Consider the following 23,256-nt stretch of genomic DNA (forward strand, 5'->3'; position numbering starts at 1 on the left):
AGTTAAATTTGGGTGCAGCTGAACATTCTCTTAAACCAAGAACTTCTGGCATTGGTTTTTCTGAAATTTATACCTGTAATGTCATTAACATGCATCACTTCATATGCATAATGTGCACATCTTCCTCCCAAGGAGCAGCACTGTGCTCTGTGACCAAGGACAGGACCCGAGGGAATGACTGGAGCTGTATCAGAGGAGGGTTAGGTTGGTATAATAACTGCAGGTCTTTTACAATATCTGGCTCCCAGCAAAGAGCTAATATGTGATGTCCTTTTTGTAGTCTTTTCCTCTGGGAAGTGAAGGTATTTAAACGAAGCTGGGTGAGCTCTGCCCCCTCTGTCTTTAGTCTTGTCATGTGATTTGGAAGCTGGGAGGAAGGTGATGAGTGTTAATGGGAACTCGATGCTCCCAAGCTGTGTCAAGGGAGGTTTAGGCTGGGTATCAGGAAAAAGATCCTCGAGTCCAACCATTCCCCCAGCACTGCCAAGGCCACCACTCGACCCTGTCCCCAAGTGTCACATCCACACAGCTTTTCAGTCCCTCCAGGAATGTTGCTGAGTGTCTCCACCTCTCCCTGGGCAACCTATGCAGTGATGTTCTTCTGCCCCTGTCTTTGTATTGCAGGTGTGGGGGAAAAGGTAGATAATTAAGCTGGAATTTAAGCTAGAATGTTTTGGGGTAGTTTAAAATAACTCTTCTAAAATTATATACTGGTTTTATCCTTATTTTAAAATGTTGTTCTATGGGCCAGCTGCTATAATCACTGAAGCAAGAGGTTGTTGCAAAGGGTATATTGATATAAAATCCAACAGTAACGTGGGGATTCAAGTGCAGTCATTTTCCTTGAGCCCTAGAAATGTGAATTCCATCTCCTGAAACTTGCCAAAAAAGCAATTTATTGTGCTATGCTTTATTCTTTTGTATTTGTCAAGAATTGAAACAATTTTACATGACTAGTTTAGTTGTTACAGCTAAAAAACTGCCTGTAAATGGATGTTCCTGGGTAAATTTCCCAGATTTTGAAAGTTTTCCTGCATTCAGCCTTTCCAGTAGGGCTGTTTCTCCTCCCAGTCTTTTTTTATCTTTATGAATACAAATGTGAGCGTCCTCTTGGCACCCCCTCTGCAACTGCTTCTTCCTTTGTGGATGTGAGTTGTTTAATAGAGTCAAGCCATGATGTCAGGAAAGCAGCTTGTACCACCTAAAGAGGAACTGCCACCCCATTCTAATAACACGGCCATCCTGAAATTTGTTTTTCTGAAATTGAAGTAAAAATCAAATAGTCTGGATTTTTACCAGCAGCGAGAACAAATATGTTCTTCCTTCTGTCCTTCCCATGTCTGTTTTTCTTCTGTTCCTTTTTCCACACCTTTTTTTTTGGTCGATTCAAATACTAACAAGCTACTCAAAACACAGCAGGGCTTAAATACATCCTGCATATCCTGAGAAGATGCACAAAATATGCTGGAGTGAGGCTGGAGTCTCGGGGTCCACGTGGACCTCGTTAGAGATGACAGTAGCTCTGTCTCCTCACAACTCACTGTTGTGCTCAGTGTCACCTCTTCCCATCAAAACTTGGCTTCCTCTGCCATCATCAGGGGAGAAGATGCTGATCCAGTACTTTCTCGTGGCTTCCCCATCCCTGGAAATGTTCAAGGCCAGGTTGGATGAGGCATGGAGCAACCAGGTCTAGTGGAAGGTGTCCCTGCCCATGGCAGGGGGTTGGAACAACATGATCTCTAAGGTCCCTGCCAACCCACTATGAACTCTGCTCCCAGTAATGAACCTATCTCAACTTTTCTCTCCTCTTTCTGTTTTTGAAGCAGATTATTCCAAAACCTGAAGGTCAAAATGAGCTTTTTTTACTCCCAGCTCACAGGCATAACCCGTTAACCAACGTGCTCAGGTAGATTTTCACAGGATGTGTTTGAAGAGGTTAAAAGCTGAGATCTTGGCCCAGTTGATGTTGATCACAAAGCTTCTCTTTCAGCCAGGATTTTATTCTGATCTGAAAATTAAGAGAAGGGTAGATCCTCATTAGTGTAATCAGCTTAAATGGGTAGACTACTCTAAAGCAATTTGTTTAATTTGTTTGGAACATGTTTAATTTTAGCTATAGATGTTCAGCTCTCGCACAGTTGCTATTTATGCTGTTCATCGTGTAATTTTGTGTTCTGTGATTTGTAAAAATAAACTTTCTGCTCTGAATGGGAATTTTGAGACAATCTGCGGCCCATTCATCAGCCCTGCTTTAAAATCACACAGAACTTTCTGTGCACTGCTGCTACTGGTGTGTCTCTGCATCCTTCTCAATGAAGAAGAGTTCTTGCTGCTCACATAGAGTGTGGTTTTGTGTCGAGCATCAGCCCTTTGTTGGATATTGGATTGATCCCCCCTCCCTCTGTTTTGGGTATCTAATTTGGGGTTAGCTCTGCAATAGAGCTCAGTGTTGAAACCTGAGTGAGGAGAGGGTCTGAAATTCTTCTGTAATTCTTGAAATTGAAAACATCAGCTTTTCTATTTGGGCACACCACATGGAAGGGCAGCAGAAACCAATTCCCCTGGGAGCAAAAAACATGGGTGATTCAGATACTACTGTACTGATCACTTTTCACAAACTGTGGATGTCTCCTGGTTATTTGCTCTGTGGGGACACAGTTTCTGCCTCTCCGCTGGTGTAGGTGCCACATGTAGCTGCTTGCAGTTGGGTGTCTTTTGGGCTGCTGGCTGTTGTTGAGGTTTATTTGTAGCCTCTCGTGGTCATACACAGCATCTGTGTGCTCTGCTGCAGCAGATGGGTCCTGCTTTCCAGGCCTGCCATGTGGGGCAGGCGCTGCACAGTCTGATTTCCCTTGGGCATAACCTTTGACTGGCATCTCTGCCCGTTGCCATTTCATAGCCGGTCCTGGAAATGGTTGTGTGCCTGGAATGTCTGTGTGCCTGGACTAATGTGGCTTCTTGGAGTGTGCTGGATGCCTGAGGAGCTCTTAGGGCTGTTAGTCATGATGTAAAGCAAGACAGCATGACTTGGATCACCAGGATGGTCGATCTTGTGATGGAAATTTGCTGAAGGGAGTTGTTCCGGGTGTTAATTCTGCTCAGATGAAGCGCAGTGGTCCTGCTGTTTGTTACTATTCCCATTCTTGCATTCAAGCCCAAGCCAAGGTTTTTTGGGTCGACCCAACTTACTGCTCAGCCCCGTGAGCACGAGGAGGTGATGGGATGGTTCCTTTTGGTGGCAGCCCAGAAGCAGTGAGAGTTTAGGAAAGCCAAGGCCAGTCTCGTGGGGCTGCTCAGGAGTGTGGGGGAAGGAGAGTCTTAGTTTTTGGCTTTGCTGTCTGCGCTCGCTGTCGTTCCAGCCGCAAGGCTTTAATCTCTGAAATGCTTTGCTGGGTTTTCGCTGTGCTCAGCTTGAATTTTTTCCAAGACATCGCTCTGCTGAAGTAGCAGAATTTGCCTGTGGATTCCAGTGCAGCGATCAGTCTGTGTTTATTGGGGTGATAAACTTCCCGTGAGAGCGAGGGTGGAGCGGGGCCTTTTCCATGTAGCCGAGCCAAATCACTCAGCAGCAAGACCAAAGCCGTTAAGCAAATTGAGATGATTTCTGCTTGCAGCAGCCTCCACTGTAATAAAGTGCTGTTCTCCAGAGGAAAACCTGCATGTGTCATGCCTGGATTTTCTTCCCTTAATTTGTTGCTCCTGTTTAATGCCATGGAGCAATTCCTAGTTTCAGTGTGATTTCATGCATTAATTGCATTAAACTGATCATGGTTTGTACTTCAGGTGTTGAGTTCTTAAGATGAGACTCTGTTCTGCCAGTGGCTTTTCATCCTGCAGTCTTTGACTCCAGAGCTGCTCACCTGCAATATGGCACCTTGGCTTTGTGTGACCTTTCCAGTCCTCTCCTGACACCATTAAAAACCTGAAAGCCAACAGCCCAGACAAAAAAGTCCTTTTTCCTCCATCAATCTCTCTTGGCAATGTCCTTAAGTATTTACAGGTCTGCTGGTGATATTTATGGAGTTTCTGTGGTTCACCGTGGCAATGGACTCAGTGGCACCAGGACACTTGTCCTGAAATAGAGCCAAGCTACGTCATGAATTATGCAGATGGGCTGTGGTTAAATCAAATTTGATGCAGATTTTCTTAGGCTGACCCTTTTCATTGTTCTGAATGGGTCTGGAGCTGCCTGTATCTCAAATTCCATCCAGTCTCATCTGCCAACAGACTCCCTTTAGTATGTACACCAAGCTCACAACTTCTCTTTCGAGCTTTGCCCCTTCCCAGTGAGTTGAGTTGAGTTCGAATGAGCTCAGGGCATGTTACCCTGTGTCTCTCCTAACTTCATTTCAGTAACTTATGTGGAGCTGAGGAGCCCTGGCTTGGGCTGGGAGGCTTCACAGGGCTCAACAGTGATGCTCCTTTGGGTCGGGGACACAGCGATGCAGCTCTGGAAATTGGAATTATATTACAGCAGTTTTACTCTGGTAAAGGCAGCAGGGAAGCTCTTGACTGCAGGGTTGGCAGCACTGCTGCTGAAAACCCTCAGAGGGAAATCAAACCCTAAAAATAATGTCTCAGGATGCTTTTTTTCATGTTCTTTGGTACAGCCTCACCTTGTCGGAGCTTACACCCAGAGCAGAGCCTTCCCAGAGGTTAAAGACAAGGAGAGTTCTCCAAGCTCTTGGCTGCAAGGCTTTGAGGGGGTAAAGATGAAGGAATTGGTATCCCAGAGAGCACTAAATAGTTGTGTTGCTTCCTTCCTGACATGAAATCCCCACATTTTGTGTCTTGCTGCAATGGATCTTCCTGGTTCTTATGCCCAGTAGGAACTGAATTTTAGTTGCAGTGCTCACTCCTGACCAAGTGAGGCTGTAAATATTCTCCTCTCCATTGCTCTGGGAATGAGATCCTTCACCACTGTAAAGCCTTTCTGCAATTTTATTCTCCCACGTACCTTAATTAGCACAGTCCTAATCCCAATTCTTTCCTGATTTCCTCTTTTTGAGACTTGTGGTAGAAGTACTCACTTTATATCTAGAATTTATAATCGTCTCAGTTTTAAATGTTGCATAGAATATTCTGTTCTTCTATTATTCTTCGATTGTCTCTAAAAAAGTAGAGATGCTGATCTTTGGGTTAGAGGTGATTATGTAGGCAAATATTCATCAGACTTCACTGAAAACCCAGTGCTTCACCATGAGTTACTTCAAGAACCATCACAATTATTCCAGCCTTCAGCACTAAGCTGATGGCATGAAATTGCCATTTATGTTGATTTGGGGATATTTGAAAGCATTTTGGAGCTGCCTGGATCACATGCCATCATTGTTTGGCTTTCTGAATTGCTTCTGCATCAAACCATCCTGTTTTCCTGGAGGATTTAATGGCTGTTAGTGCTTTCTAAAGCACGGAGCTCTGCTAGGAGCAGCAGCCTCCCAAAACCAGGTTGGGTAAATGTTTTACGTGGGACACAAAACTCTGTTAGACAGGGAATTCCTGCAACACTCTGTAATATCCCATTAATGCATCCCGATGACAGATACCTAACATGATTCCCCGAGTTAACAAGATTAAAACCATCCTCTGGTAATCTTTGTCAAGCCACATTTTGTTCTTTTGGAGCTGTACATGGGAGCACAAGTTCTGTAGCATTTAAGCTTTAGTAATCTCAGCACCACATTTATGACATTGCTGGCAGATTGAAGAGTGCCGTGGATTAACAAGGCTTCCCTAAATCTGGAGTAGGACATGCAGTTGTTGTGTTGCTGATGCACTCCAGCCTTAAGTGTTTCCCTGTTCCACTGCCTGAGAACACCGCAATTCCAAACCGTGCACTTAATTAGTTGATTATTTTGCTATTTCTATTATTGATCTCTTATGTAAATAGAGGTGTGGGCCTGCACCTACTTAAAACATGCCATAAAATTAATGATCACGCTGTGTTCAGGTCCCGTGCTCTGTAATTTATGGATCTCTGTAGTGGTGCTCCCCAGGCTCAGCCTTTACACTGAATAGCAGGATACCCTATCTTTGGGGATTCGAGCAAATACCTTGTTTTGACATAGGACAAACCCCCACATTTCAAAACAAAACCCTTCCACTGTGTTTTGGAACTGCTTGTGAGGTGTTGACTGCAAATACATATAATTTTATGAGTGTTACACAGTTGATGCTGGTGCTGGGATGCTGAGTGCTGTGCAGGTGCTGATTGTCAAAATGAGCACTTAGCCCTGCACCGAATTCCTCCTGGATGGGCTGCTCTGATTAACTTTGAACTCAAAGGTAATTTCAGGAGTGCTGTGCAGCTCTGTAAGTGTTCCAATACCAAGGCTGTTTTTTTCCCTTCCAATGCTGAACCACCCAAAAACCCCCTGCCAGCTGAGCATCAACACTGTGTGCTCTTGCTGAGCTGAGTTGGGTGGGAAGGTGGGCTCTGGCTCCTACCAATTGGATGTTAGTAGTTATGTGTGTGCACATATGTTTAATGACTATGATCACCTGTTTTTACATGGTGATGGGTCAAAGTTTAAAGCTTTTCTCTATTTTAAAGGAAAAGGATTTTTTCTTCCTTTCCCTGAGTATAATAGGAGTAACCGTTGTGTAAGGTTGTGCTGAAAGACAAGGGCTGTGTATTATCTTGAGTGACAAAGCAGCCCTTTTTTGGCCATGCCTCATGTTCTCCAAGGGCTATCATCTTCCTAACTGCTCTGACAAGTGCCAACGACATCTGGGCTTGTTCTCTGCCTGGTGTTTAGTGCAGCACAGGGAACTCTGTGTCTTGTTCCCTAAGTCCAAGTCTTCAAGCTGCCAAAGCTCAAGGCTTTCATGTGGTCGTGTTATTGCTCTGAAATCCATTTGTCTGTCCAAGGGTGTAGCTGAGCAGAGCCTGCACTGGTTTGGCCTTCAGTTCATTCACAGTGTGTGCTGGAACTTATTTCCTTATTGGGCAACATCAAACAGAATCACTCAAAAGGTAACAGTAAAGCTCTGCCCAGAGAAAGACGTACGTGCCGGAGGAAGGGAATTAACCTTGTCCCACTGACTGATTTGAACTCTGTTCATCCCTTCCAGCTGAAGGGCTTCCCCAGGTGTATTACTTCGGGCCGTGTGGGAAGTACAACGCCATGGTACTGGAGCTGCTTGGTCCCAGCTTGGAAGATTTGTTTGACCTCTGTGACAGGACATTCACCCTGAAGACGGTGTTGATGATTGCCATCCAGCTGGTGAGTGACAGTGGGGCCTCCACAGGGCCACTTGGGTCTGCCAGTCCTGGAGAGCTGAGGATGGGGTGGTGCAGTGCAAGGTTCAGGGCAGTCTGTTGCTTGGAGAGAGAATCTCCTTCTGTTACAGAGTCACAGGATGGTTCAGGTTGGAAGGAACTTTCAAAGATCTAATCCAACCCCTCTGCCATGGGTTGCTCCAAGCCCCATCCAACCTGGCCTTGAACACTTCCCAGGATGGGGCAGCCACAGCTTCTCTGGCCAACCTGTGCCAGGGCCTCACCACCCTCACAGGAAGAATTTCGTCCTTACATCCAAACTAAACCTGCCTTCTGTTTAAAAATGTTGTCCTTTGTCCTATCCCTGCCAGCCTTGATAAAAAGTCTCTGTCCATGTTTTTTATAAAAGAAAACTTCTCAGGTGTGAGAAGAACTCTTGCCTATGAAGGCAAGGTCAAGTTATGCTTATGAGAAACTCGCTCCTTGCGCAGCAGAACCAGTGATGCTGGATTCCTATGGACTTGCGTCCCATGTCCCCTACACAGCCCTACCCCGGGTACCTACCCCAGCTCACTCCCTCTGTTTGGATGTCCCAGGATCATCTCATTTCTTACCCATTCCCCAGGACACAGGGAGCACAGCACCCTCCCACAGTCCTACCAGTTCTACTGGTTTGGTGCTGCTGGGCCACTCACAGACTGAAACCTCGCAGAGCGATGGGAGCTGAGCTCTCCTTAGCCAAAATACCAGCATTGGAGGGCCCTGTCTTGGTCAAATTTGGTCAAAATTTGCCAATGGGTTTAAATTACTAACAGTTGGAATATAATAGATCTATGGGCAACATCACAGAGCCTTTAATTTACCTGAGAAGGAAAGGAAGCCAAGCTGGAAGGAGTCTGTGTTAAATGTGAACAATGTGAAAACTGAATGTCCTAAGGGTGAGGGGAACTTCCCTGAGTCAGTAGGGCTAGTCAGTGATCATTTGAGTTTAGCTTTTTTGTTTTCAGCCTGTGGTCTGCAGATTCCCAAGTATATGGGTATCTGCAGATATCCAGATCTTGGATACTTGTACCTTGGGATCACTCAGATACTCCACAGCAGAGTAGGGACTGTATATCCACATTAACAGCTCTGTGGATAGAAGTGTTGCAGAGAAGAGAAGATGGTAAGGGATGAGGAACACAATCCTTTCCAGGTAAACTGAAGTGTGCCAGAGCAGAATCTTAAATAGAAATTTGAGGTCACAGCAGCAGAAGTTTGAACAGCACCTGCCTGGTATTAGGTTCGTGCAGTTGGGTCTCCCAGGGTGGAGTGGTCAAGTTCTATTGGTTTTGAGTGTTCCTTCATCAGTGGAAAGCCAATTTATGGTATTGGTTTTGATTAAATCAAGTGGCAACAGCTGGCAAAGCCAAAGCTTTAGCTCATGTGACCTTTTGGTTGTAAAGAAGCAAATGAAAGGTGTAAATCCATTCCCTTGTGACTGCTGGGGAAATCAAGACTGTCACAGCAGTGTCAGCTGCCTTTTGTCATGCTTCAGGGCTGCAGCTCAGCTCTGTGCTTGGGCGTTCTTCATTGGCATCATCTGCTGACCTTGTACCCTCAGCAAGCCTGGAGCTCAGCAAGACACTGGTACCAGTGGGAAAACAGATGCTGAGGGTGATGTGGGAGGACCCCAAAAGCAATTGGAAATGGAGGAGTTGATGTTCTTCCAAAGGACCAGGCAGCACTGCTCCTTTTGCTGGGGGGAGATGTTTTAGGACCTTTTCAGTGTTCTCAGGGAGGTTACATGAGCTGCCAGCTTGGAGTGTGCACATTGAAGGAAACAGATTTATCATTCTCAGGTGTACCCCAGCACCTTCCCTGGGCCCAGGAGACGTGTTTCCCAAAGGAGCTGGCATGCACTTAACGTGACTGAAATGAAAACCCTTCACTGCAGCCACAAGGCTTTGGGGGAAATTGTCTTGGATTTATCTTTTCTTGACACTAAATGATTGCAGTCACTGTGTCACCCTCCAGTTTGAGACACATATCAGAGAAGGGAATTTGGACTGTCAAACTCCAGCGGTTCACATCCAGGAATTACATTTTGTTTTGGTTCTGACCAGCCAAACCTGCTTAAGCTTCTGGAATTCCAACCATGGGCATGAGAATAAAGGGTAACCACCCCTTGTTCCCCTCATCTTTCTCCCCTCACTTACATGTGATGATCCCTATGTCTGTAGGAGCATCCGGTCCTTTCCCTTTGTGTCCAGTGGTCAATTTTTAATGAGAGACATTGTGGAAAGATATTTTTTAATACACATTTGTGTTTGGCTGGCCTCACTGAGCTTGACAGGTCTCAGGACTGCGATGGATCCTTTAATCTGAAGACATTAAAAGATAGAGAAGGAGTTTCTCTAGGAAAAACAAGGACAGCGTCGTTGTTTTAAGGACTGTGATTGCAGAAGAATTAAAGTATAGTTTTATACCAAGAAGGCTCTCCTGGCCGAGGGAGATAGAGACTGGATGATAATGAGTCTTCAAGGAGAGCCTGTCTGGAAATCGTTCAGACTGGAGCTACTTCCTCCATCCTCCACGTGCAGCCAAACAGATCGAGGGAGTGATGCTCCTGAATGAAGCCAAGCTTGGCATTTAAAACCATGGTCACTACGTCAGTCCCTGTAGCCCATAAATCAGGGGACAATGGGTTTTTATTCAGACTTCAGTTTTTCACTCTTGGCCAAGTCCAGCCTGTGTGATGCTCCCTGACAGCTCAGCAGGTCCATTGTGCCAGGCACTGAGCAAACATTCTGGATGTGGTCTGGACCAAGTTGTGGCAAAAAGGTTTCTCATTGGTGACCATCAAAATTGCCTTTAAACAAGGTAAATTTTGTATCTCTGCTGATCTTGAATATCTCTGATATTCAAGCAGGTGATGAGTGGAAGAAGGGCTTGAATTTATCAGGGGGATCTAGAGATGAGATTGCCATTGAGATCAGCTCCTTAAGAGTTACCTTTTTGGGAGAAGAGGATTTGTTACACTTCCTTCCTTGGCAAGAGGAAGGCAAATGAAAGCATGGGTTTGTTTGGCATCTGGTAAATGTCACAATATCCTCTCATTTCTTCGCCGCAGCGCAGGGGTCCTGCTGTGTGCCAAGGGATTCTCTCCCCTCCTGTGGGTTTCTCCAACATCTGAAATGGAGATTTGTGGCCCAAAGATGGACTGGGCCGGCCCTGGCCATGAAAATCCCTCTTTAATTCACAGAGTCTTCCATCCACCCCCAGTGCTCCTGTGCTTGTTGTTTATCCAGTGTAAAAGCAATTCCAAGTTAGTCCCAGCTCCTCAAGTGGTTTCTCTGACTATAGAATAGTTAGAGCCTGTGGTTCAAACCCAGAGGAGTTGGGCACTGCATCTCTGCATCCAGCACATTTCTGGAGCGGGAACTCCCCTTCTCCCCTCCTTCAGGCTGTGCAATGGGTGTAAGTTGTGCCGAGGTCGTGCCACACCACCACTGCTCGTGTCTTCTCAGGCAGTGAGCCTGGGAGGATGATGTAGCCCAGATACTCCGCATCACAGCAGCCACAAGCAGGGTGAGCATCTTGTCAGGGGGAATAAAGCATGGAAGCTGCTCCAGGAAACATCTTTCTGACTCACAGTGTCTTCCACCCTTCATGGCTCTCCCGCATGAAGCATCCAGGCAGGTGGAAATAAAGAAGAAGGAATACGAAAGACCCCACAACATCTGTGTGTGTGTGTGGTGAAAGCAGAAAAGGCAGGTGGAAGGAAAAAAGGCAGGTAAATAAGTACCTCTGAGTGCTGCTGCTGGTTCATCTAACACCTCAGCTGACCAGGCTGTTGTCCTGCCTGATGCAACTTGCTGTGAGTTTTTAAAGAACAAAAAAAAGAGGCTCTTTTCAGGTTGTCTAATTGCTGTTGGGATTTCAACAACTGAGCTGCTCTGGTAGCAGGAACAAATCAAATGAGCCTGTCAGGCTCTGCTTGAGAGCTTGTTACATGTGGAGAGGCGAGGAAGTGCTTTGTTCCACTTTCAAGGGTTGCATCTTCATTTGAATTGCCTCCCGACGTATCTTTTTGTTTCCCAACCTGCTGCTGTGTCCTGTAGATGATTCAAAGCGTGAAGAATGGCTGAAGAGCATCTGCTCTGCTCTGCATCAGCCTGTAATTGATTGGAAATAATGGCTGTTAGCCGTGAAACCCATTTTCCCAGCACATTGAAATCAATCACTGCGTGGAGGGGAGAGGAGCGGCAGCACGTGCCGGTTCCTTCTTTGAAGAGCCTTTGAGCAAGTCCTGTTTTTTAATCCTGATTCACCTGCAGCCAATTTTTTCCTGTCTGCTGCCCTCCTTGTAGAGCTGCTTATTTTACAAGGAGTGCTGCCCCCTCCTGCCTGTTCTTTCCAGGAGGTGGAAATGCAGCAGGTTTTCCTTAAAAATCAGGTACCTGATAAGGGTTTGGGAGCTGGATGGAGGGATCACACACACATGGAGCTTTAAGCCAGGCGTGGATCCAAGGTCTGTGAAGAGAAAGAATGATCTGGATTTGCCCCGTGGATTGGTGTGTGGATTCAGCAAGAGATGGAGGAGCAGGTGGGGTTTGTCAGCCCAACAGTGCTCACAGTCATGGCGAGCGGGGTGGTTGGAAGGGCTGATGGTTCTCTGCTTTTCAGCCTGGGGAGAGCTGGCTCAGTGATCCAGAGCTCCAACCTGTGGAGCTTTCCTGCTGGGATCCACTCAGAGGGGATGACCAGCTGGTGGCTCTTGCCTTAGGTGTTCCCCAAACCTGAGGGCGCCATCCTGATATCCATCGCAGCACTGACCTCTGGGGACTGACAGTCGTTAGTGCAAAACTGGGAGTCTGTGGGAGCTTTGTGGTGGTGTCATAGTATTGCAAGCCCACGTGGATGTGGGTCAATCCCAGTGGCCTCTCCAAACAAGTGCCTTGCTTACCAAAGCCACCGTGTCCGATGGCAGGTGGGGCAGCTGCAACCAGAACAGCCCGAAATGGAGATTCATGTGTTCTCATTTAAAAACTAAAAAGGCAGTTAGAGTTCATAAATTAAAATAAATTGAGAGTTATTTCCAGTTGGAATCATCTCTTAAGTTAGGGACTCAAAGGAGAACTGCTTGGCAACCTGTTCAGACATCACCTGCAATATATTTGGGTTCAGAAGCAATTTTAATGGTGAACTTCTGAACAAGGTGTGTTGTTCCATCACCTTGGAAGTGGGGTTCCTGCCCTTTCACCTTCCCTTTCAGTCATGCTGCCAGAACAATGTTCGTCAAAAGCTGACAAATATTCCAGCTATTCCTAGTTGACAGCAGTGAGATTAATTATTATTTTAGTCAACTTTGAGGATCATAAATCTTCTGCCTGCCCAGAAATCCCCCTCCATGAAGAATCTGGCGTGTCTAAGACAACATATGGGTTGAGGGAGGAAGGTGGTAAGACACAGAGCAACAAGGGAAGGCGGTGGGCAAGGGAAGAGCTCTTGGTAACTGGTTTAGTATGTTTAAAATCAATACAAAAAGGCTGCTGCAGTTCCCCATGGCTTCCTGCCAAGAGCTGCATCCTGGCGGTAACGCCTCATAAACAGCTTTTGCCATTTCCGTGGGAATAAAGTCAGGGAGCACAGCACAATAGCCAGGGAAAGGAGGGGATGAGAAATTCCTCTTCCATCTCTCCCGGTGGCTGGTCTGCTCCCAAATAACCGTTTCCTTGTCGTTCTGCAGATCTCTCGGATGGAGTACGTGCATTCCAAGAACCTCATCTACCGAGATGTGAAGCCAGAAAACTTCCTCATTGGCCGGCAAGGCAATAAGAAGGAGCACGTCATCCACATCATAGACTTTGGACTGGCGAAGGAGTACATTGACCCAGAAACCAAAAAACACATACCCTACAGGGAGCACAAGAGCTTAACTGGAACGGCGAGATACATGTCCATCAACACCCACCTTGGCAAAGGTCTGTCTGCTCAGGGGGAGCTCCAAGAGTCACAGAATCACTTAAGCTGGAAAAGCTCTCTAAGGTCATTGTATCCAACCACTCCCTCGGCACTGCCGAGTTCACCACTAACCCCTGTCCCCAGGTGCCACATCCACAAGGCTTTTGAACACTTTCAGGGATGGGGACACCACCACTACCCTGGGCAGCCTGTTCAATACTTGACAACCCTTTCAGTGAAGAAATGTTCCCTAATATCCAACCTAAACCTCCCTTGGCAAAACTTGAGGCTGTTTCCTCTTGTCCTATCCCTTGTTCCCTGGGAGCAGAGCCTGACCCCCACCTGGCTCCACCCTCCTGTCAGGGAGTTGTAGAGAGCAAGAAGGTTCCCCTTGAGCCTCCTTTTCTCCAGGCTCCCTCAGCAGCTCTTGGTGCTCCAGCCCCTTCCCCAGCTCCATTCCCTCTTCTGGACACGCTCCAACTTGCCATGTGAGTCCAGTAGGGCTCTGATGGTGTCTTGGCTTACAACTCTCTTGTGCTCTTCAAGCTATTTGTGAACCTCCTGATGCTGCCATGCTGTTTACAGTTGTGAGGCTTTTTTCCTCCTCTTTTGAGGAATTGAGGCAGCTGAAATGTTGGAAGCCTCTTAATTATAGTTGTTATTGAGAACTAAATAACTGGGAGCAGCCCTGCACTGATAAAAGACAAGCAGGCAGGCGGTGATTGCCACACTAAATGATGGACAAATAGATTTTTATAGCACAGCACTGTCTCAGTACCTTCCAGTTCCAGATGTTAGAGTTGGATGTTCCCTGACCTAGTAATTGGTTGGAGAAAATGAATAGTTTAACTAATTTTAAGCCTGGCTTTCATCTCCTCTCCTCGCTGCTTTCTCTCATACCATAAGATTACATTTCTGTGGCTGAAAGGCAAAAAAAACACCTTATGAAATGTTTATATTCACTTAAATCCCTAAAAAAAAAAGGAAAATAATGGAATATTCTTTGAATGGCCTCCCAGTGTTCTGGCTTCCACCTCACTTGGAGAGCTCACTCTCTCTGGGAAGTAAGGAGGGATGAGCCCAACTTCTAATGCTGGAAAGTGAAGAGTCAGGAAGGGGTGGGGAATGGGAAAGCACAGAGGGAGTGGGCTCGGAAGCTGCTGGTGCAGGTGATGTGGAAGAAGGATGTGTTTGTGTTTGAAGTGCACCACATGCCTTCCTTAGGACCCGTTTCCCTGCATGTTTTCAGCTCCCGCTGGGGCTCGTGCAGGGAAAGGGTCAGAGTCAGTTCTGGGGTTGTATTTGAGGAGGGCAGGGCTGGCTGCCAGCCAGGGAAAGCTGTCTCTGCCCGGAGGGGTTTTGAGGGTAAGACCAGCCCAGGCAGAATCAGTCCCTTCACGCTTAAAACTAAGGCATCTGATTGCAGTTTTTCTGAGAGACGAGTGCACTCTAACATCTTCCTGAGAAGTTCATCATTGCACTGAATTACCCAGGACATCCTCTTTTTTTCTCCTTTTTATCAGGATAACCTGCAGGAACTGTCATCTCAGCTCCCTTCTCATGAGTGTTCTCACTCCCAGCATCTGCTGAGGGTTAAGTTACTGCTGCCTGTGAAGGAGTCACGCTGTGCAAAGCACTGCCTTCCTCTTGTGCAGATGATGCAGCAGCAGGCCCAGCTCACGTCTGTCATGGCCTGTGGGCTGGATCTGCTCTGGGATGTGGCTGTGGAGCACATCATTTGGTGCAGATAGAGATTTGGAGGCGAGAATGTTGCACCAAATCAGTCTGTGAGCTCAGCAAACCCAAGGACCCAGCCCAGCCCCAGTCCTGTGCTGTTGACTCCACATTTGTTGTTCTCTTCTATCCTCCCTTGAGTTTTTGGATACATTTTGGCAGCTTATTTTAAGGATGCTTTTTTCTTTGGCTCGAGGCCCCTTTCCCCCCCCTTCATTTATAATCAGAACATCTGCATGGCAACAGCAGCAAGTGTTTCACAGCTCTGCAAGGAGCTATTTTAGACCTGCTCTGATGCAATGAGATGCAGGAGTGATTGCAAAAGGGTTGGCACTGTGCAAGGGTAGTTCCCTGCAGCTGGTTGTGAGTATCCCCTGTTCCCATGGAGTCCAGAGGAAATGATCCAGCCCCACATGGCAGGTGCACCATCGACACTGGCAGGCTGGAGAAGGATTGAGGAACTGCTTTATTCCTCTGCAATTAAGACTTATCCCAGACAGTCTGGGCTGTTTGTCGTACAGCTCGTGTGTTATCTCATGCCTTCCAGCTGATTTTGCATATTTTCTGTTTTTTTGAAACAGCTTCTAGGTGGTTTTGCACGAGATCTGAGCTGCAGACAGCGAGAGAACGTCCCTGTGATACCTTTATCTCAGATACAGGTGTGGCTGCTGAGGACATCTCAGAGCCATTTCTGCCTCTGCAGCAATGATTTGTCATCTCTTCTCTTTTAGAGCAAAGTCGTCGAGACGACTTGGAAGCCCTGGGCCATATGTTCATGTATTTCCTCCGAGGCAGCCTGCCCTGGCAGGGATTGAAGGTAGGTTGGAGCTTTAGGTTTTGCCCTTGAAAACTTCTGCTGGTCTCTGCCCAAAGGATAATCCACTGGGGAAACATCGGCAAAACCCAGCCAGAAACACTGTCCTCTCCTTTACGTCCTTGAAGTCTAAGGACGAGGCATTAGCTTTAGCTACAGGAAAGATTTTAAGGTAGAAATATGTCACCTGGCACTTCGATTTGCCAAACTGGTACAGTTTTGGAGAGAGGACTGAGCAGAGGTTCAGGGATAGCAATGAGAACTGTGGTTGGAAGCTGCCCCGAGCTGGAGCGCAACGGGGACACAGTGGTTGTTTATGAAATTCCAGTTAGGGCACACAATCCTCCAGCTGCATCTGGGATCTGTGTTTATAATGGGAGCAGTTTGATGAGTTTAGATGAACAGATGGACTTCAGCTTGAAAAACTGGTTTTCTGGCAGAAGGATTGAGCTTGGCTTCCCTCCAGAGACGCTGGACACTCAGTGCTGAGGAGTTTATGGGATGCCGTGTACAATGAGGAGGCCTGCAGGCAATTGAGTTACTGAGTGCCGCCAACATCCATCAGCTGAGTTAACCAGGAGCGAGTCATTTCCTGGCTCCGAAGCTCTTGGAAGCTGCATCTTCACTTCTCCATCACCTCCCTGATGGTTAAGCTGCTGTATTCAGCTTTGGAATTGCAGGGAGCGAAGGCACCAAATCTGATCAGGATAGCAGAAGGTTTGTTAGTGAAGACAAGAATTCCTGTTGAAAAAAGAAGGTGAGGTTTTGGGCTCAGGAGCTGCTCAGCAGGACACTGCGATGGTCAGTGGAAGCAGCTTGGGTGATAGACCTTGTTAAGCTCTTCTGTCACCACCTATCCAGAGTTAGTCTGAGCTCAGCCTTATCAGACACATGGCAGAAAAAGCAAAGAAAGGGTTTTTCAAGCATGAAAGGGTCGTGAAAGAAATCAGAATGTTTCTGACTTTACATTCACGCCTCTGTGTGTTATTCTGGTACATATTTCTGGCTTAGCTGAACTCATCTCCTTTAAATTAATCCTGTAAATTATTCTAAAATAGTTCCAGGTTTTGACAAGGTTCTACAAAAGTTCCTAAGTTTGGTGCTGAACTTGATAAGAATTACTTGACTCCTTTTTGAGGTCCAGGGCCAACTCGGGCTCTCCAGCTTGACCTAGAATGGGACAGCTTTGTTGCTCTTCTAGGTTTCCTCAGCTCACACTTTTGGTTTGTACTGTCAGTGCCATGCCTTGAGAGAACATCTGTGATGCTAATTAAGCTGCTGCCAGGTCTAATTGGCATATTTTGAAATGAAGGCAATAAACCCCATTTTTAGGGTGCAACTGGAGCAGAGTTCTGTGCTTCAGAGGGGATTTAGGGGGAAATCCAACTGCAAACTGTTTCATTTCCTTGATGACCAGATGTTTGGTCAGTGCTGTCTCAGTGATAGGCAGTTTGGGGGTGAAAGGAGAGGCAGTGTGGGAGCAGCGTGGGATTTGGGAGAAGTGTGACTGATGTAAGTCGTTATCTGTGTGGTGTCTTTCTGTTACACCCAGAAAGACCCAAATTGCCCTTGCAGTGGATATATTTTGCAGACGTTTGTGGAGGCAGCTCAGCTGCCAATGGCCCTGCGCCTGGGGGAGGTACTGATGTGCCATCCCAGCTCCTGCAGCTTTGTTTGCTTCTCCCATGAAACCTTCCCTGCACGGCCCTGAGGACTGCACTGTGAGAAGGGAGCCTTGTAAGATACTATTAAGCGTCCTGCCTTTCCTTACTGGGGATGTTTTGAACACGGCCTTGGATTTTCTCTGCCCATAGCCCATAAAATGTTCCTGTCAGTGTAGTCAGGAGGCAGTTCAGTTACAAGTAACATCTCCTGATACCACCCAGAACGGGCATTAAAAACCTTGTTTTTCTTCCCATACAGCATGTCCTTTCTCACATGGTTGAACTCTTTCTCCACAACTGTTTTGTCTTTGTGCGCTGCAGGCTGACACCTTAAAAGAGAGGTATCAGAAGATTGGGGACACAAAGAGAAACACTCCGGTTGAAGTTCTCTGTGAGAACTTTCCAGGTAAAGCCCTCACGGGACTGTGTGAGTGCAGCTGGAGGGGGACAGACCTTGTTAAATAGGATGGTCCTGAGCCTCTCTGACAGAAAGTATTTGGATGATGTGTGCGCATCATGTTGTTCCTCAAGATGGAAAACAACTGGAGCTGCTGCTATAAATTAGCAGGGCCTGAGGGCTTAAAATGAGCTTAACTCTTCCCATCAAGGAACCTGGACAGTGCTCAAGGGCCTCGTGTAACTCAGCTTCTTGGCTTCCTTCCAAAGGAGGTCCTCATTATTTTCCCATTCCCAAATGACTGTGTTGGATGTACCTAATTAATTCTTTTCCAAATGCAAGGTTTTACAGGTTTTGTAAGTGTAGGTGGCCAGCTTGAAAGATGGAATGGTGTGTCTAATCCTTGAATTCCACCTTCTGACAGCAGTTTTAAGGGGATTGTTAACTAAAGATGTGGTTCTAGCCACGCCCTGCACCTTTTCTCCAGATAAACAGGATACAAAGTTAAAGCCCTCCCCAGGTACCCTGTGGCCTTCACAGAGTAGGGGGGGGGGGGTTTGGGGGTTTTCTGAAGTCCTGACATGAAGGAGAGAACCAAGACTAATCCTATTCCTGTAGGAGCTGTTGTGTCACATGGCTCTTTCCCAGCATAAAGACCAGCAGTCCTGGAAAGGTATCATTGTTCACTTCAGTCATGCTAATTCCCCAAACGTGTCATTCCAAAATCCACTTAGTTCCAAGCACAACAGCTTCAGGTTGGATGTTCTCATCTTTTTTCCCAACACTCTTGCTCAGACCTTGGTCACACTGCAGGTCTGGGCTGATGGGAGATGGGAGAACTGATTTCTCTTCCTCACCTAAAACTGGTTGGTCCTCCACCCTTCAGAGGTACTCAGAAGAGGAGTTTCTTTCTTCTCCTCCTTTTTTTTCCCTCTTTTACTTCCATGTGACATGGAAGCTTGCAAGCCACAGAGGTAGTTAAGTATCAATAAGCAAAGCTGTTGTTATTTTTGTTTGCTAAAGGCAAAGCCACTCTGGTGTGTCTGCACATGAGTTGAGGGAGAGCTGGGAAGGGGCAGGATATGGGTTCCCAGGGCTCAGCTCTCTGTGAATGCAAAGTGCAACCCAGATGCAAGAAAGCAGTTAATTAGTTTAACACCAAACCCTGGTGTGTAAACTAACCCTGTCCAGGTAAGCTAACCTTGGAGCTTCCCCCTCAAAGTCTAGTTTGGAATATTCAAGGCTTTGATGGATGTCATGACATCGGGCAGCACAGTGCTCTGGGCAGCCACACCCTGGTTGCTGCTGGAGATCCTGAGTGCCACAGGAAACCCACCAACATCTCCTGCTCTCCTTCCCCAGATGAGATGTCAGTGGCTATTTTATAGACTCATAGAATCCCAGAATGGTTTGTATTTGAAGGGACCTTAAAGCTCATCTCGTTCCACCCCCTGCCACAGGCAGGGGCACCTCCCACTATACCAGGTTGCTCCAAGCCCCATCCAGCCTGGCCTTGAACACTTCCAGGGATGGGGCAACCACAGCTTCTCTGGGCAACAACATTTTAAATGCGTGTGAGCAGCCTGTTGGCAGGTTCAGTGAGTTTATTTCTCGTTGTGTTTATTTTATACAAAGATATAGAATAAAACCAAGTGTGGCAGTCAGATGTGAGGTAGAGCAGAGATGGGACTTCCATCTTTGCTTGAGAAGTGTTTGAATTGTTTTCCATTGTGGGCTGTTACTAAAAACTGCTCCTTGTAGAGGAAAAGCCAGAGGCAGTGCTGGCAGCCCAGACAATTCTTGCACAGCGTGAATTGACCTTGTTTTCTAACAGCTCATTCGGAAGATTCAGGATAAAAGCTGCTGCCTTTCCCTTTTCCCACAGAGGAGATGGCCACGTACCTCCGCTACGTCCGGCGATTAGACTTCTTTGAGAGGCCAGACTACGACTACCTGCGAACCATCTTCACGGAGCTGTTTGAGAAGAAAGGCTACACCTTTGACTATGCCTATGACTGGGTCGGCAGGCCAATTGTGAGTTGTCCCTGTGAAATCTCCCACCTTGCCTCCCAGGGGCTGCTTCCACACCTCTGCCTCTTTGTCCCTGGTAATTCCAATTAATGCCAGTGAGCTTAGGGTCAAATCTTTTACTTCTCAACACAGCGAAGTGTCCTGACATTGTGTTCAGGGGGTTCTGTCAGTGCCTCAAAGTTCCTCTGAGGGACAAAGGCCCCTTCCCACCTCTCCAGGTTTGCACTGGTAGGATATTCAAGCCCCGCTTCCCCGCTTGTGACAGTGAACATGACCAGACTGAATTCCCTCTAGTCTAACACAGGATTGGAGACAACTATGTAAAATCCATGTTAAAGCAGGAGAATCATAGAAGACTCCTGTAATGGTCAAGTTCTCATCAGGAACATACAGGAGATTCAGGCAGGGCTCTGATGGATGTTCAGTGAATAATAAAATTCCAGAATGGTTTGGGTTGGAAGGGACCTTAAGGCTCATCTTGTTCTCAACCCCTGCCACTGGCAAGGACACCTTCCACTGTCCTGGATTGCCTTCAACACTTTCAGGGATGGGGCAGCCACAGACAGCTTCTTGGCCAACCTGTGCCAGGGCCTCACCACCCTCACAGGGAAGAATTTCTCCCAAATATCTAATCTAACCCTTCCCTCCTGAGCTCAGAATATCTTGGCAGACACTCCACAGACTGAACCAGCTCTGTATGGCACATGACAAGGAAATGCTGGAGTAACCAAGCTCCATTTAGCAGTTCCATGACTCCATGTGGACTGTAACCCTGATCTCATTGCGTTGCTTTCTTTGTCAAAAGCCAGTTGTACTTGGCCAAAAGCTGCGTCATAAGGAAATGTGGTAGAAGAGTCTAAAGCTCTTTGGTTTGGGTGCTTCTGCTCATGACCTACCCCAAACACCAGCAATGACACCTGTAAATTCATTGTCTTCAGTGCTGAACTAGGTACTGCTGCTGGTGCTTTACTGTCCCAACTATATTTAGCATTCCCAATGTTTACTGTGCCCAAAACAGTTCCTGAGAAATCATTCCCTTTGTGAATCAAGATTTTCTCCTCATTTTTCTTTAATTACAAAGGCAATTGATAAAGAGCACCTTGTAAGACAAGCGTGCTACTGCTGCCAACCGCGGTGGTTGCTATGGAGATCTCGGTGTTGGGAGCAGGGATTATGACTTTGGTGAGGAGAGAGCAGATGAAGCTTTAATTTTAACACGTCCTGTTTCTGTGCAAGCGTGATTTTTACAAGTGATGAGACGAGGGGATGAGGAAAACAAGTCTGTGTATTTTCAGTTGTAATAACCCCGTGTGAGACGCATTAGGTGTGATCTGACACCGAGACTGACACCTAACAATATCTTCTTAATTTTTATACAAGACATTTGGGGCTGGTGTCCACCATTAAATCACGTGGCCATCCAGTCACAGGGATTTTATAGCCCTGGCTGTAATTCCCCTTGGCTATTACCTTTGAGCAGCGTTTTGATGTTTTCCTGCTTCCTGACATGGTGGGTCTGTGCATGTGAGAGTCTTCATCCTAACCAACACCCTGTTTTCCAGCCTACTCCTGTGGGATCTGTTCACGTAGATTCTGGGACATCTGCAGTAACAAGAGACAGCCACGTCCACCGGGATCGACCATCCCAGCAGGCCCTTCGCAATCAGGTGTGTTGCTCCCTCCCAGAATTCCTCTTGCACTGGAAAAGCAGATGCCATATGACATTATAGATGGCTGAGACTGATTCTTGGTCATGACAAGGACAATCCCTGCTTCATTTCGAGATTGTGATTTGAGGAGAATTTTGTCAAAGCAACAGGTTGTTGAAATACTGTATCGACCAGTGGAATTCCTCATGAGCCAAGTGGATTCCAGTTTGGAATGGGTTGTTTGTCTGTAGTTTGTGTGTAAGCTGGTTAAGTCAGTGATCCAGCCCTGACCTACAACATTTTTTGGGGTGCTTTTACTCACAGCACATGGATGTAGAGTAGCCTGAGAGGTGTGGCGATAGCAGCCTGTCCCAGGTGCCCTCTGCCCACGGAGCACGTCGCTGCAGTAGAGATCTGTGTCCCATATACATCCATGTATCCTTCTTGGAGTGTCCAGTTCACGGTGTGAGTGTTGCAGAGCACAAAGGACTGGCAGGGCAGGCACCCTTGGGAAGGCTGGGCATCATGGTCCAGATGAACTGCCATGATTTGAATTTGAATTGCCCCATTTTTTCCTTTCTCATTGTACTGCTTTGTTGGTGTTGAGAGTTTGGATTTTCCGTGTTAACAGAACTGCTCAGATGTTCAGTAGAACTCCAGCTGGGGCTCCTGGCTGGAGCTGTTGCTGCTCTTATTCCCAGGGAGTGGATCTGGGCTCACTCTGCTCCTCCAACCTCTGTCCTGTTCAGCTCCTTGGCTGCTGGCGCTGCCCCCACACAGCTCCTCAAACTGGGGTTCAGGGGTGGAACACCACCACGTGTGAGGTGTCATAACCTGTCTGGGCTCAGCTTTCCTTGGGCCATGAAGGGTCGAGCAACTACGGTAGACTAGGATACATCCCAATCCATCAGCTGCAGTCGGTGTGAGCACCCCTTGTTGAAAGCGGGTGGTTTGCAGCACGTGCAGTGCAGTGTTTGTGCAGTGATTGGTGTGGGCTGGTGTGTGAGCCCTGCCACAATAATCTACTTTAATAAATTCCCTGATTGCTGCATTAACCCCCCAGTTCTGTGTGGAATCTCCAGTTGTCCCCCTCGACCACAGACCTTCATGGTGTGTATCTGTGAGGCATCGTGTTTCCTTGACTGGACAGTGACACCTGGCTTCGTTTTCAGGCATTTTAGTTTACTAATTATAGTATGAGGTCCAAAGAAATCTGTGTTAGTCCCAAAACATGCAGGCAGCTTGTTCTTCTGAGCCACACAGATAGTCCGAATGTGGGATTGCACAGCAGCTTTTGTCATATTTTCACTTAAACATTACTTAGGATGATGAATTATTTAATATAACACAGGGAAAATCAGGTTCTTCTCACCAAAACACAAACAGCTCTCTTCCAAGGGACATTCCTTTTAAGTCTTGAGCAAAAGATTTCTCTAAAGGAAAAATGAGAAAAAAGAAACATCTCAAGCGTGAATTGGAGGCATGGGTTTGGGTCTCCAGATTTAATGGCCTTTTTTTTGTTCTTGGGTATAATAACTGCAGATCTCTTACAATACTTGACTCCCAGTAAAGAGCTGACGTGTGTGATGTCCTTTTTGTAGCCCATTCCTCTGGGAAGTGAGGGTATTTAATCAAAGATGGGCGAGCTCTGCCCCTCTCCGTCTTTAAGTGCCGGTCTTGTCATGTGATTTGGAAGCTGGGAGGAAGGTGATGAGTGTTAATGGGAACTCCCAAGCTGTGTTAGGGGGGTTTAGGTTAGGTATCAGGAAAAGGTCCTTCCCCCAGAGGGTGGTCGGGCA

The 23,256-nt window shown here is 46.9% G+C and overlaps 1 protein-coding gene across 2 annotated transcripts in view; it reads left to right on the forward strand.

Moving 5' to 3' along the window:
• CSNK1G1 (casein kinase 1 gamma 1) overlaps positions 1-23,256 on the forward strand; it is a 101,682-nt gene that overhangs the window by 64,371 nt on the left and 14,055 nt on the right. For both annotated transcript variants that reach the window (XM_027741841.2, XM_027741843.2), the window contains exons 6-11: positions 7,075-7,226; positions 12,954-13,188; positions 15,634-15,719; positions 17,702-17,786; positions 19,663-19,811; positions 21,371-21,475. In XM_027741841.2, coding sequence (XP_027597642.1) covers positions 7,075-7,226; positions 12,954-13,188; positions 15,634-15,719; positions 17,702-17,786; positions 19,663-19,811; positions 21,371-21,475 — 812 coding nt within the window. The remainder of the gene's footprint in view (positions 1-7,074; positions 7,227-12,953; positions 13,189-15,633; positions 15,720-17,701; positions 17,787-19,662; positions 19,812-21,370; positions 21,476-23,256) is intronic.

Source organism: Pipra filicauda, unplaced genomic scaffold, assembly GCF_003945595.2.
Source record: "Pipra filicauda isolate LSUMZ 115617 unplaced genomic scaffold, ASM394559v2 scaffold7_size6619720_pilon, whole genome shotgun sequence".
Taxonomy (NCBI): Eukaryota; Metazoa; Chordata; class Aves; order Passeriformes; family Pipridae; genus Pipra; species Pipra filicauda.